Source organism: Eimeria mitis, genomic scaffold, assembly GCF_000499745.2.
Source record: "Eimeria mitis Houghton genomic scaffold, Emh_scaff11, whole genome shotgun sequence".
Classification (NCBI taxonomy): domain Eukaryota; phylum Apicomplexa; class Conoidasida; order Eucoccidiorida; family Eimeriidae; genus Eimeria; species Eimeria mitis.
This window is the reverse complement of record NW_013567587.1, coordinates 24439-36525: the sequence shown is the minus strand read 5'-3', so window position 1 is coordinate 36525 and position 12087 is coordinate 24439. Positions and strand designations below refer to the sequence as shown.

The following is a 12087-nucleotide window of genomic DNA, read 5'->3' as shown; positions in this document are numbered from 1 at the left end:
ATCGGAGGCGCAGGTACAATGGGTCACCTTGGTTTTTTGCTCAAAAATGTGCAGCTCATGGACACCAGTGCAGGAGACCAAAGTTCTCTAGAGGCAGCTAAGCGCCATGCTGCGCCGTAGCTGCAGTGGTGCCAGTTCAACACTGCGCAGAGTGCTCAGAGTCATAAATCTGATCTCTGACGGTCGGAACGCCCTGTTGAGGTACCTAATTGCCGTTTTTTCTCAGCATCGGTTCGCCGTCTCTGAACCGCGGACATATGAGTGGCGCTTGATTGCGAGCTGGAAATGACGATCGCTACGGCTGTAACTGCTGATTAAAATTAAGATTCAGAAGTTTCAGTTCATGTGCGAGCAAAGTGCGATATCATCAACACAGCACAGTATTTAACACAGTCACGTCCCCATGTTTAACTAGACATGTCCCGGCAGTAACCCGCGACTTGGGTGGTTAACCTTTCGCGCGGCTTGCGAGAGGCTCCAATATTTAAAACGCTGAGCGCTAAAGGCTTTTCGAGATACTCGAACATACGACAGATATTCGCACATCCGCAGAAACAGCACTTGTCTGCTCACGCACCATTGATTTCGGAGTAAGGTGCTCCTTTAGGAAGCATTCAGCCACACCATCCCTGTTCTGGTGTTTCTTGAATAGGTTTTATTCTCAATGGACGTCCTGCTGCTCATGCAGATAGAGCTGAGGGAACCGCAGTCCCTCGTGAAGTAGCTGATGCTGTTCCTAGAAAATTTGTAATATCTTCTCCATGGGCGCGTACCCTACGCCTCTACATGTCCGGGCCACGCACCATGGTTTACAGACAGGGTGGCCATGTCCACTCACATGAATCAACAGCATTGTTGGTTTCAAAGGCCTTGCAGCAGTACACATCCCGGGAGGGCGTCCGCAGTGCTTGCATAGGAATAATCGGGTTGACAATGCGACAGACGATACAGCGCCGTGTACCCAGCTTGTAAATAATTGGGAAGCTTCGACGTGACCAAAATAAAGGAAATGCTGTCTACGCATAAACTTATAGAGCTGAGAGATGTAGGCAAGCGAGTTAGCCGACACCAGCCCTATCTACCCAAGCACGCTGAGTGAAAACGGATGTGCCACTGGGAAATGCTCAAGTTCTGACTCAACCCTTTCATGCAATCTCTAGACGCATACAAATATGAAAGTGATATGCCTCCACACGTTGCAGAAGATGTTTAAGAGGGCCGGCCCTGCACATTCACGTAGGAATCGATCTGCCAGATGTACTTACTCTCCTTCTGTCAAGAAAACTACAGTAGATCCGCACTGTCTTTCTCATCACGAAACCGTTCCAACTAAAATTGCTGCATTACGTACACAGCCATCCCTAGCATACACCAGTGGTCACTGGTCGAGGCCCATGCAGTGACAGGCTGCTGCGCTGGACACTTGGACGTCGCTAGCGGTAGGTAACGGCGCTCACTGAAGCAGCTCCAAAGGCACAAAAAGTCTCGAATCCCACTTTTATGGGAACTACAATTGTAGAACCCCAAGAAGGCTGAAATGGCGTGGAGGGTCTGTGGGGCCGATGCATGCCGACGCGGGGCCCCTATTGAGCATGTTTCAAGCTTCAAAAGTAGCCCACCGCACCTTAAGACAGCAGGCAACATACAATAAGCTGACGTTCACCAGTGATCAGGGATATCAGACCTCTCTTGACAGCAGAATCAATTCGCCATTCGCCGCCGAAGCGCATATGTTTAGGGACCAACGCAGTCATGGGCCGTGGCAACACACGTTAAGCTGCTAAACGGAATGCTATGCGGGCTTTAAGAAACCAGTCGTTTGAGGATGGCTCCTCCAAAGGACAACACCAAGAAGGCGCAACAGAAAGCTGCCCGAAGGGAACTCCAACAGAAAAAGGCCGCTGCGAAGGAGCAGAAAAAGAAGCAAAAGAAAGGTGAAGTAGAGTGTGACGAGACTCCAATTGACGTACTACTGCAACAGCTGGAGGAAGAACAGCGACAAAGGCAGATAAGCAGGACTCAAGCTACGCCTTGCAAACAGCCTTCCCCTAGGGCCCACGCGTCCCTAACGCTGCTGCCGAGGTATGAGAATACCGGGCATTTTAGACACTAGGGTTTCCTTCCTGACGTCGAAGATATACGGACCTGGGACGACCATGCTTATGCGAGAGTGCGTGTTGCTGTTCAGCGGTGACTTCTTGCTTTTTGGGGGGGAAAGTTATGACGGCAAGAAGGTCCGTGTATATGGAGATCTTTTCAAGTGGGATATGGACAAGGCAGAATGGCGTCGCCTTGACGCGCCCGAAATGCCGAAAGCCCGGTGCTCTCACCAAGCCGTATACCACAAGTGAGCGTGATTGCTGTTGTGGAGTCGCCGCAGAAGCAGCCATCTCAGCAGTGCTATTGGCTGCAAGACAGACAGTTAACCCGAGGGAGTTTTTCTGTGGAATGCCATTCCTTGACCGGCAAACCTAGCTTCTTACTTGTACGCGATTATTTAGCTACTAACAGTGCTGTGGCTTGCATTGAGTATTGTGGTCTCTACAGTGATGCGCTTTATGTATTTGGGGGAGAATTTTCAACATATTATCAATTTCATCACTATAAGGATTTTTGGAGATTTGATCTGAAGTCGAACTTGTGGAGTAAAATTCTTGTTGACTGCCCTGCGCAAGTCCCGTCGCCTCGGAGCGGACACCGAATGGTAAACTGCTAAAGTGTTTGAAACCCTTAAATCTTGAGATGCAGGGAATCACTTTCCAGTCCACATGCTGTGGACTGAGGATGACATCAAACCATTCCGAGATCCCTGAGCCCTACATATTTCTCCGGCTTTTGCCGTGCGCCTCAGTTGGGCTCCAAGGCACTTATGAAGTGAACCCCTCTTGAGAAGGCCTGCTACACAGTTAAAGGAGGGCTCCCGCGTGGATGTGTATGATTCTTTTGTGCGGGTATGTAGGGTTTGGGGGAAACGTGTGTGCTGACTTGTAGTTTTTGTATTTTTGTTGCCAATTGTTCACTGTGCCTGCTGGCTTAGGTTGTCTGGCGTGGCCTGCTGATTCTTTTCGGCGGATTCCATGACACCGGAAGAGATACGCGCTACTACAATGACTTATATGTATTCATATTCAACGAGAACAAGTTAGTTCAGTCTCGGTCGGGTGTTCGATCGGCTCGCCGGACACTGTTCCGGCTATATTGCTAAACAGTTTCACCCAGGGATCGGTGTTTGCAGTTTTTACGTGAGTTACGGTGGCAGTATATTCACTCATACTGCTTGCTTGCGGAGCTGTCTTCACAGATGGAGGAAGATCGAGTTCCCACCGCATAGTCACATTCCAGAGGCTCGGGGCGGATGCGTCTTTGTCGTCGTTGGAGATGTTATCCTGCTCCATGGTGGCTTTGCAAAGATCAGGGATACGAACAAACGTGTTCAGGGCAAGATATTCACGGTGCGGCTTGAACCTACAGCTCTAGCCACTGCTTGTATACCCTTGGTGCCAACTGGCTTTGGCGTCGGCACGGAACACTTCCCCATGGTAGCGGACACATTAATTCTTGTGCAATAAAACATCTTAAGAGGCGACGAGAAGGCGATACACTTTAGACGAAGGAACCACGGCGTACAGTCTGCCGGAGTATGGTATGGTGAGAGCCCCGGGTGGTGAAGTTGCTCAGGATTCTTGGCTTTTGGACTTGAAACCACTGGCTAAAGGAGCACTAACGCAGATCCCTACGTGGGAGAAAATCAAGAATAGCGGTACTCCGCCATCACCAAGAACGGGTAGGTTAAAAAGTATTCCTCCAGCCTCGTCAAAACTCCACTGTGTCGAAAGTTGCTGCGCCTCCGTGCTTGAAATGACTGAAGAGCTACATGTGTGTGCAGCTGCAGTTATTAGCAGGCTAATGAATTCAAATAGCCTGCGGACACCGTTGTAGGGCCTCATGTAAGGCGTATGTGTCTTTTCCTGACTTTTACATAGGAATGTGCGCAACGGCGTACAAGTCCACCGTTATTGTTTTCGGCGGCGTCGCGGACCAAGATGATGGAGGGACAAATCTATCGTCCGTTTTCTTCAACGACATGTATTCATTTGACGCCACGAAGAGGTATGCCCAAAATGCATAGCGCTGATTACACTGAGCGCATTGCTTCATCTCGTGGCTCCGCTTGGGTGCAGCTGTTGTTCGGGACTCCGCTGCACTTGATTTCAAAAATCTTCCAGCGGGGAGCTTGGTTTTTGCAGGCGTTGGTACCGCCTTGAGCTTAAGACTGGAAAAAAGGGGGGATCAAGGAAGCGTACTCCCAAGCAGGTTGAACACGACGTTGGTGAGTCAACCTTCATGTTCCAAAAGGTAGCATCGCCTTGCGGTTTAATGCATTATCATCATAACGAAGAAGTAGGTAAATGTAAGAGGCGTGCCGAAGGGTGTGCATTTCTGTTTAAAGGTCATTTACATCTGGGTGAAGAGGAACGTACCTGCAAAAGTGAAACCAGCGAAGAATCTTCTGATGATGAAGAAAACTGGCAAGTGAGTTGCACGAAATTCGCCATAATGAGCGCATGATAATTCTCCTTTGCTGGGTACGTACTGATTGGGCTTGGGCGTTCGCTACATGCACTTCGCCCTCTCCAACTATACCTTGTTCTTAACGTGAACATGACGGGGTACAAGATGATCTCTTGTGATTGCGCCGTACGTTTGAGTGAGGGTGCTCTCTCAGAACACGTTTGCTTACTTTGACACGAAAGGCCGGTTGGTTAAGCTACGGCTAGAGGATCTGCCAGAGGTTAATCGAGCCTCGGCGACGCGTTCAGATGCTACCCTCCGACAGAGCTCACCAGGATGCCCCAATAAACCCGACGGAGCTTTATCTAATCACGGCAGCGAGAGCAGCACTTACACAAGCAGGGCAGCGTGTGATGGGCCTAAGGACCGTACACCTAGTGGTACCTTGGCGCCAACTAAGCCCCCTGAGCCCACTGAACCTGACAGGGGGGCTCAGCACACAGACAACAAAATTGCTGAAGCACCACAGAGCGCGGCCTTAGCTGGGCCTTTTGAAGTTTCGAAGACCCCTTCGCTGTTTTCAGCTGATGTACCCCTTCCGCGACTTCATGGAATGATTTGTGTGAGGGGTTCCAGCTTGGTTTTGATGGGGGGCTTAATGGAGCTGGGGAGTAAGGAAATAACCCTAGATGACTGCTGGAGCCTTAACATGAATAAGAGGTGGGCACGGTTGCCATCGGGTGTGGAGCGAGCTTCGGGCTGTAAGAAAATTATGCAACGATCATATCACCTCTCTGTTTGCGTTGGCTTATCTTGCGAAACATGACATTTCGCGACTGACTGGGCAAATGTTCTGCTAAGGCACCCTAGCAGAGGAACGCTTTGCACTGAAGCGCTTATGCCGAGGCAAATCGATATGTGACCCGTTGCGTGCAGAGACCGCTGGGTCCGTGTACTGGAGGGCACGATGCATGAACAAGAGTGGCAAGGAGCAGAAAGCGAAGCTGAGAGCAGCGGTGGAAGCGACAGCGGGGATGATAGCAGCAACAGTGATCCAGGAAGCTCCGAAAGTGATGAAGACGACGATGAAGTGTCAAGTTCCGATGAAGGTACGCCATTTGCAAGGCGGCAAGGCTTGTGTTTGACAGCAGTGCCTTGCATATTTGACTTGCGTAGGCTGCGTTTCCCTCAGAAGGACCAAAACATGTAACCAACAAAGAACGGAAACGGTATCGTGTCAGGGAAGAGATGCAGCAACTGCGGGTGAGTAAACGGTTGAATGGCGCCGCACATTCCTACGCAGATCCGGTGCAGTGAAGTCATTGCATGCTAACAAGGATCTCAGCTTCATGAAAAATACCTGCACTAGCAGGTCATAAGTAGCCGCTGCCCTTGCGCAAATGAGTGCTTTGCCGCAGGAACGGTACGGCCTTGACGATCCGATGGAAACCCCTGCGGAAGGCGAGTCTCTGCGTGACTTTTTTGAACGGACCAAAGAATATTGGGTCCAAAAAGCACGTGCTGGAGGTAAGAAGGGGCACTGTCGCGCATACATTGTGACGAGTTACGCTCGACTCACATAAACTTTTCTGTGCCTCACGCGACCCAACAGCCGGTGGCGTCAAATCGCCGTGAGCGATGTACGCACAGGTGCAGGGAGGCTGTAGCGAGGCGGTGTGTTTCCACACCAAGCCACCACTTGGTTGCCTTTGAGCGAGGGAGCGGCCTGTGTATTCCTGACTGTGCGCGTATGCTCGATTGCAGGATGCAGTGCGAAGAACAACAAGGAGATGACGCGGGAAGCTTTTGAGGCGGCTTCCGCTCGCGTCTCGGCTATCCGAGAAGCACTCCGCCGAATGGATGAGCTGCAGCGTTTAGATGGTGACCAATCCGAAGAGCGCGAATCTCGCCCACATGGCAACCCGAAGGCGTCCACAGCGAGGAATCTCACTTAGTGTTTGCATTTATTCGCTTCTCCGCGGTGTGCTACATCCAGCAACCCCTGGTGCACCAAAGGATAAGTGATAGGAAATCGAAATCGTTTCTAGGTGTTCCTGAGTAGCATACGCTATAACAACGGAGACGCGAGAACTAGCCAGGAACCTCTGACCCGCACTTCCTTAAGTCTTCCTACCTTCCTAATCATGGTTGTGCGAAGTCATGCTCAGGACCAGGGTTTTTGTTTTTGAAGACGCTTTTATTTTAATTGCTGTCTCCCTCAACAAAGAGTTTATTGGCTTCGCCAAGCCATTTGCGCCACGTAGGAACCCGCCTCTAATGCCTTATAGCGATAAGTAGCATTCGGCGGGACAAATAAGAGATGCAGCATTCTCTCGGACAAGCCTAATATCTAAACCATTGCTGAGAGGTGTGACCGCAAAACGAAGGAAATGCGGGAATTTCCACCATGTCTGCGTCTGTGACTTTTGATAAGTAAGGCACTAACGAAATATTTTGTCTGTTAACGTTTAGTCTAGCGATCACTTGGATTCTCCCGTCCCGCAAGTTGGCAGACAGCTCTGAACGGAAGTCTACAGCGACTGTCACCCTCCACCACGAGAGGCGTCTTGCTCAATGAACCCTTATTTTAACGTCGAAGGTTGCCATATGCGAACCACTGGAGGTGTGCATTCACGGGCCCATGCATCGCTCAATCTTGCGACGCCGCCTGAAGATATCACGCAACCCCCAACGAACATTCAGAATGCTATACGTTATGGGTGTACTCGGTACCACATCACAAAAGATGAGGATGCAGTTCCTGCCTGCACTTCACTTGTTGCTGCGAATGTGTACCACTAGGCAAAAAGAACTTGTTCCAACGCAACCACTTTACCTATTCACAGCAATGTCCTTACTGGTTTCGCCGGGAATGGTTGCCTATGGAAGCTTTGTTGGTTTCCTTGCGCCGAGCCGCCAGTGTGCCGCCTCTGACTGGCATGCGACCTGAAGAGACGCACGTTCTCATGCTTACACAAAGCCAGTACAGTGCCCCTGATTTCGGCTAGAAGGCCTCGGCGACAACATCTTTTCCGGAGTATAACGGCAAGGCAAACCCCCACAACCGCAGGGAAGAAAACCAGTGCTCACTACCGCTGCGAAGCGGATGTCCAGCGTTCTTGTCCTCCTGTTCAGTTTCGTTAGATGACGAACTCTCCTCTGCTTCAGCTGCATTGCGCATCATGGTAACCATACTAACAGACACAATATACGCTCCACAAAGACAGTTCCAACTGGTGTTTGTAGCTCCAAGACTGTGGTTTTGGTCTGGCTGCTTGACGCATAAATACTACTAAAGGGTATTTGACGTTTCCGCCATATGCCACACGACCTTCAAGCTGCACTGACATTCTTCAGGGCTCCACCGGGCGGCCGCAGTCTCCTGTAGAAGCTCTTCGTCAGCATCATCATCGTATAGCAAACTGTTCGTATCTTCGCTGCCTTCTAGATCCTCAGCAGCCGCCCGCTCGCTGCGTACACAGGGGTTGTTCGTTCCGTGTCTTCAGAATTGTATGAGCCCAACATGAAAATAAAGGCTACAGACAAAGTGGTGATCGTGGCAGCAGGCGAAAAGGGTACAAGGGTCGTCGCAACTTACGCAAGAGCAAGAACCTGACGCTGTATGTCGGCGCTCTGCGGCATCTTGCTTAGCTCCGGAACTGCCCCCTGTTTCTCCTGGTCTATGAAGTCCGCCGCATCTGGAGTTCCAACAAACAATGGAAACGACACTTGCTCTGCATCTCACGATATGTCTACTAATGGCAACAGGCCATCCAAAGCTCAGTCTGGCGCCGAACACACTCACAAAAAATGTTAAGCTGTGAAACGCCACGTTCTACCGTAGGGTTTCATATTTGAATACCTTGAAGAGTCGCCTGAAGTGGGACGTCTCGCAGGTTCGCAGGTTTCATATTTTCCATCAAAAGAGAGACAACCTCCTCTGCATTTCCTTCTAACTCGCGGAGGGCCAAATACAAATATCCTGGCCCATGACCAGGGAGCATCTCCTGCAGTTGCCTGAACGCCAAGTCTTCCACGAGGCGTCAGCGCTGTCAGCTCGCAGTGAAAGGTGTGCAAGCAAGTCAGGTGGAGTTCACTGACACAAAGAAAGTAGCACTGTTCGGTCGCATTGTCAGTGAACGCCTCCACCCAAAGCTTACCGTACAGTCGTGGCATCTGCTGAAGTCAGAGCCAACGAAGTCTTCATCTCAAGGGGAGCAGTAGGCTGTTCCATCGTTTCATCTTCACCCTGCCACGGAAGGAAGCAGCAGCGAAGCCGGCAACGAGCCAGAGTTGATTCTGCTCCCCGTGAGTCGCGGGAGCACTGGCAACGGGAGCAACTACGACTGAAGCAACAACTGAACAACTGTTGGGGATAATATAAGGGCCCTTAACGAGGCAGCATCCTTACAGTCTTGGAAGTAGACAAAATGGTGTCGATGTAATCTATCTGATCTTCATCTCTGTGAGACAACATAATTTCAAGCTCCGCAAACCTGACCCCCAAAGAAATTCTAACACCCCTCTCTGCTCCACTGAATAGGTACCGTCCTCGAATCGGCCGAACATTCATGCAGGCCGCAGCGCACAGCACGCAGCAGGAACGTCTAAGAACTTACACATCGGCCAGGCGCCACTGCTGCAGCAAACAGCGAATGCCGCTAACCTCCAAGTCGCCAACAATGCATTGTGTAGCGCCGCCGTCCGCCGAACAACCCTAGGATTAAGCAGATAAGAAAACCACCAGAACATGCTAGAGCTTCAGATCATCTCGGCTCAGAGCATTAGGTCTTCCCCAAATTGTTTCACGCTCACCTCAAACAACTGAAGGAGTGAGGCACCCCAATCTTGCAACAATTCCTCTGCCCTCTGCTGCAGGCGCCTACTAGGTCTCCTGTTGCCTCCAGCTCTTAGCTCCTCCCGAACGTCCCTGCTCTGGGCTGCTGCGTCTCCCACTAAACAGCAACAAGCCAAGGTCCGACCGCGGACGGCGGCCTGCTGAAGGCTTGGAGGCAAGAGAGGTGACGATCGTGAAAACCAAGGGGGGCGCGTCTAAAAACACGAACAATTGTCCCCCATAGATGATACCTTGAGCTCTGTGGCAACTGGGGCTGCTATTCGCTTGGGTAACCTCACGAAAAAGCTAGACAGCTAGCTACCGTTAGGATGTGTATGTTGCACTTGTAAGCTATGTTGCGGGCCCTTACAAGTGCTGCGCAGATGGCTCTAAGGGGAGCCGAAAAAGGACTCTGTGCAGGTGTCGGGGCCTCCGGCTCTCTGAAGGACTTCAGCACTGCCTCCACGGAGGGTAGTGAACAATCCTGCTTTTGCCCTCTGTCCCACAACTCCAGTGCAAATGATAGCGGCAGGCAGCAGGTCGCTACACGTAAAGTCGCGAGGGCCTCTATTAAAGGTTGCAGAGTAGCAGCTGCAGCCTCCTGCCAAGATGACAAAGCACTGTGTCCTCCTACTGTCGACAACGGCGAATACACCAACGGACAATCCGGCCGCCGGCTTAGGGCTTCTAAGGACCTTCTGGAAGCCTCAATCGCGCAGAGTACAGACTCTCTGAGTTCCGCCACAAGCCGTTGTCGCTTTGTGGGCTTCAACGAGGTCAGCAGAGTAGCAGCCACTTCATAGCATAACGCCGGATCTGCTGCTTCCCAGCATAAACAAACATCCAGGCAGGCCGAACATGGCAAGGAGAGCAGTTGCTGCAGTTGCTGCTCGGCCACTTGCAGCCTCGACAGCCGCAGAAAGACCCGTAGTAAAAGCCTGTCCAACATGTGGATAAAACAAGCAAATGAGAAACTGCCCTGCAAAGAGGGGCGCATATAATCTGCGATGGTTATGGAGGGACCTTTCCATGAGCAACGGGTGGTGTGTAGATTGAATTCGCCATACTTTTGCGTCGTCTGCGGGAGGGGATATGTCTCGGTGGAATGACACTCATACGCAGTCTGAAGCCGCAGCAACAGCTCTTTCAGCCACTTCTGCAACTCACGGTCATCTTCCAGTTGCCGCTTCAGAGCATCGTCTCGCAGGTGTAGCAGCAGCAAGGCGGCAGCCTCAAGTTGAGCTGCAAGTAAACGCAACATTCACCGCAGGCCTGCCTCTTCAACCGCAACACATTTAACTGTGGTCTTAATCCTAGACAGTACTCTCCACTGAGAATGCGGTCCACCCATTCCTCATGCCTCGTACCAAGAAGTTCACTCCGCTCATGAGCTGGTAATCGCTCTCCCAGGCGCCACGCCTCTGGCCATTTAACATATAAAGTCCCCATAACGGGAACTTTCCTTTGCGTATACAAATTTTAAACTATTCGTCAGTGTGACTCCAGCGACACGAGAGGCGTAGTTCAAGAAACCGTAATGGCGGTCGTCGTGGCATTCCGAGTGTAAGGATCTGGATACCATCACACATCTACGCAGCACACGATAGGTATTTAAAATAATGACATTATCAGCAATCTCATTAGGAAACAACCAGGTGAGTGATGGGGCAAATATCTATATGGTTGTTCGGTCGCGTGGGGCCCCGGTAGCTCCGTGCCACACAGGCGCACAGGAACGTTCATTGATTAATGAATATCTAAATGGGACCCGTGATCTTTGTTTGAAATTTAAGTGCAAGCCTTCCAAAGTTGTTGTGTAACGCTCTTACTGAATCCTTCGTGAGATCGGATCCGTGCAAAAACTGTGCACGTAGCCTTACAGTTTATCTCGCCATTGCTTCATATTAATCAGTAGTTTTGCGCTTAGAGCGCATCCCGTCAATGCATATATGGACCTGAGCTGGCATTTATATTTGAGAAGTGCGTGTGTGGTTGCGTCAACGAGGCGAGTACGATTCGCTTCATGGGCACTTCTAGATGAGATTTCCGCGTGCACATTCTTCTCACGAAATGTGCGCTAGGTGTATCAGTCCTGCAGAAGTTCACTTGTCCTATAGCTTGGTCGAATGAGCTTAATAAATATGCCATATGTAGCATTGGCGGTTTCAAGTTGGTCTCTGTATCCTTACTTGCGTGTAGTATTGCCACTGATGGCGGATTAACTGCTCAGCAGATATCTACAGTGTTAGTGCATGCAACAATATGGGCTTCTTTGTTATGCCTGCAGGTGTACTTGCGCTACTGCACGAGTTGCAGTAGGGCGCGTTGCAATTCGTGTCACGCCGCCTTCTCTGCTCCGGCCCCCAGGCCCTTGAGCCGCCGATCCCCAGCCTGTTGACTGGAGACGTGGTAAGCTGCTTAAAATCTTAAGCACTTTGACTGCACTGCAGCTCATGCCTGTCGTTGAATAAGGCCGAGGCCTCTCGTTACATTGCAACAGGAGGAAAGGGCTATAATTTTGATAAGAATTCTGTAGAAAATACCAAAAGGTTTTCCCTCCAAAGTGCCTTCGCAACTAAACAGTGTACCAAGATCCCGGTGATATTCCCTGTTCTTTCCTCCCTTCCTAAACACCCGAAGCTACAAAGTGCTTCGAGAGTCATCAATTCTGGCCGAAGTCGGTCGTGAGCTGCAATGGAGTTTCAAAACTTGGGAGGTTTCTCCCAACTCCGCAAAGT

At 50.7% G+C, this 12087-nt stretch overlaps 2 protein-coding genes across 2 annotated transcripts; one reads left to right on the top strand and one right to left on the bottom strand.

Moving 5' to 3' along the window:
• Positions 1-1794: 1794 nt before the first annotated feature.
• EMH_0007470 (kelch motif domain-containing protein, putative) lies at positions 1795-6467 on the top strand (the record flags this gene model as incomplete). Its single annotated transcript, XM_013494287.1, has 12 exons — positions 1795-1934; positions 2189-2347; positions 3302-3452; positions 3679-3784; positions 3984-4110; positions 4248-4330; positions 4451-4533; positions 4727-5232; positions 5449-5621; positions 5705-5775; positions 5931-6039; positions 6277-6467. 12 exons carry the CDS (start codon positions 1795-1797, stop codon positions 6465-6467), a joined length of 1899 nt encoding a protein of 632 aa, XP_013349741.1.
• A 676-nt stretch (positions 6468-7143) lies between these two features.
• On the bottom strand, positions 7144-10610 carry EMH_0007350 (uncharacterized protein; the record flags this gene model as incomplete). The annotated part of the gene is made up of 11 exons (XM_013494286.1): positions 7144-7180; positions 7371-7458; positions 7603-7680; positions 7861-7982; positions 8111-8210; positions 8375-8529; positions 8673-8761; positions 8924-9008; positions 9132-9229; positions 9328-9564; positions 9720-10610. 11 exons carry the CDS (start codon positions 10608-10610, stop codon positions 7144-7146), a joined length of 1980 nt encoding a protein of 659 aa, XP_013349740.1.
• Positions 10611-12087: the final 1477 nt, after the last annotated feature.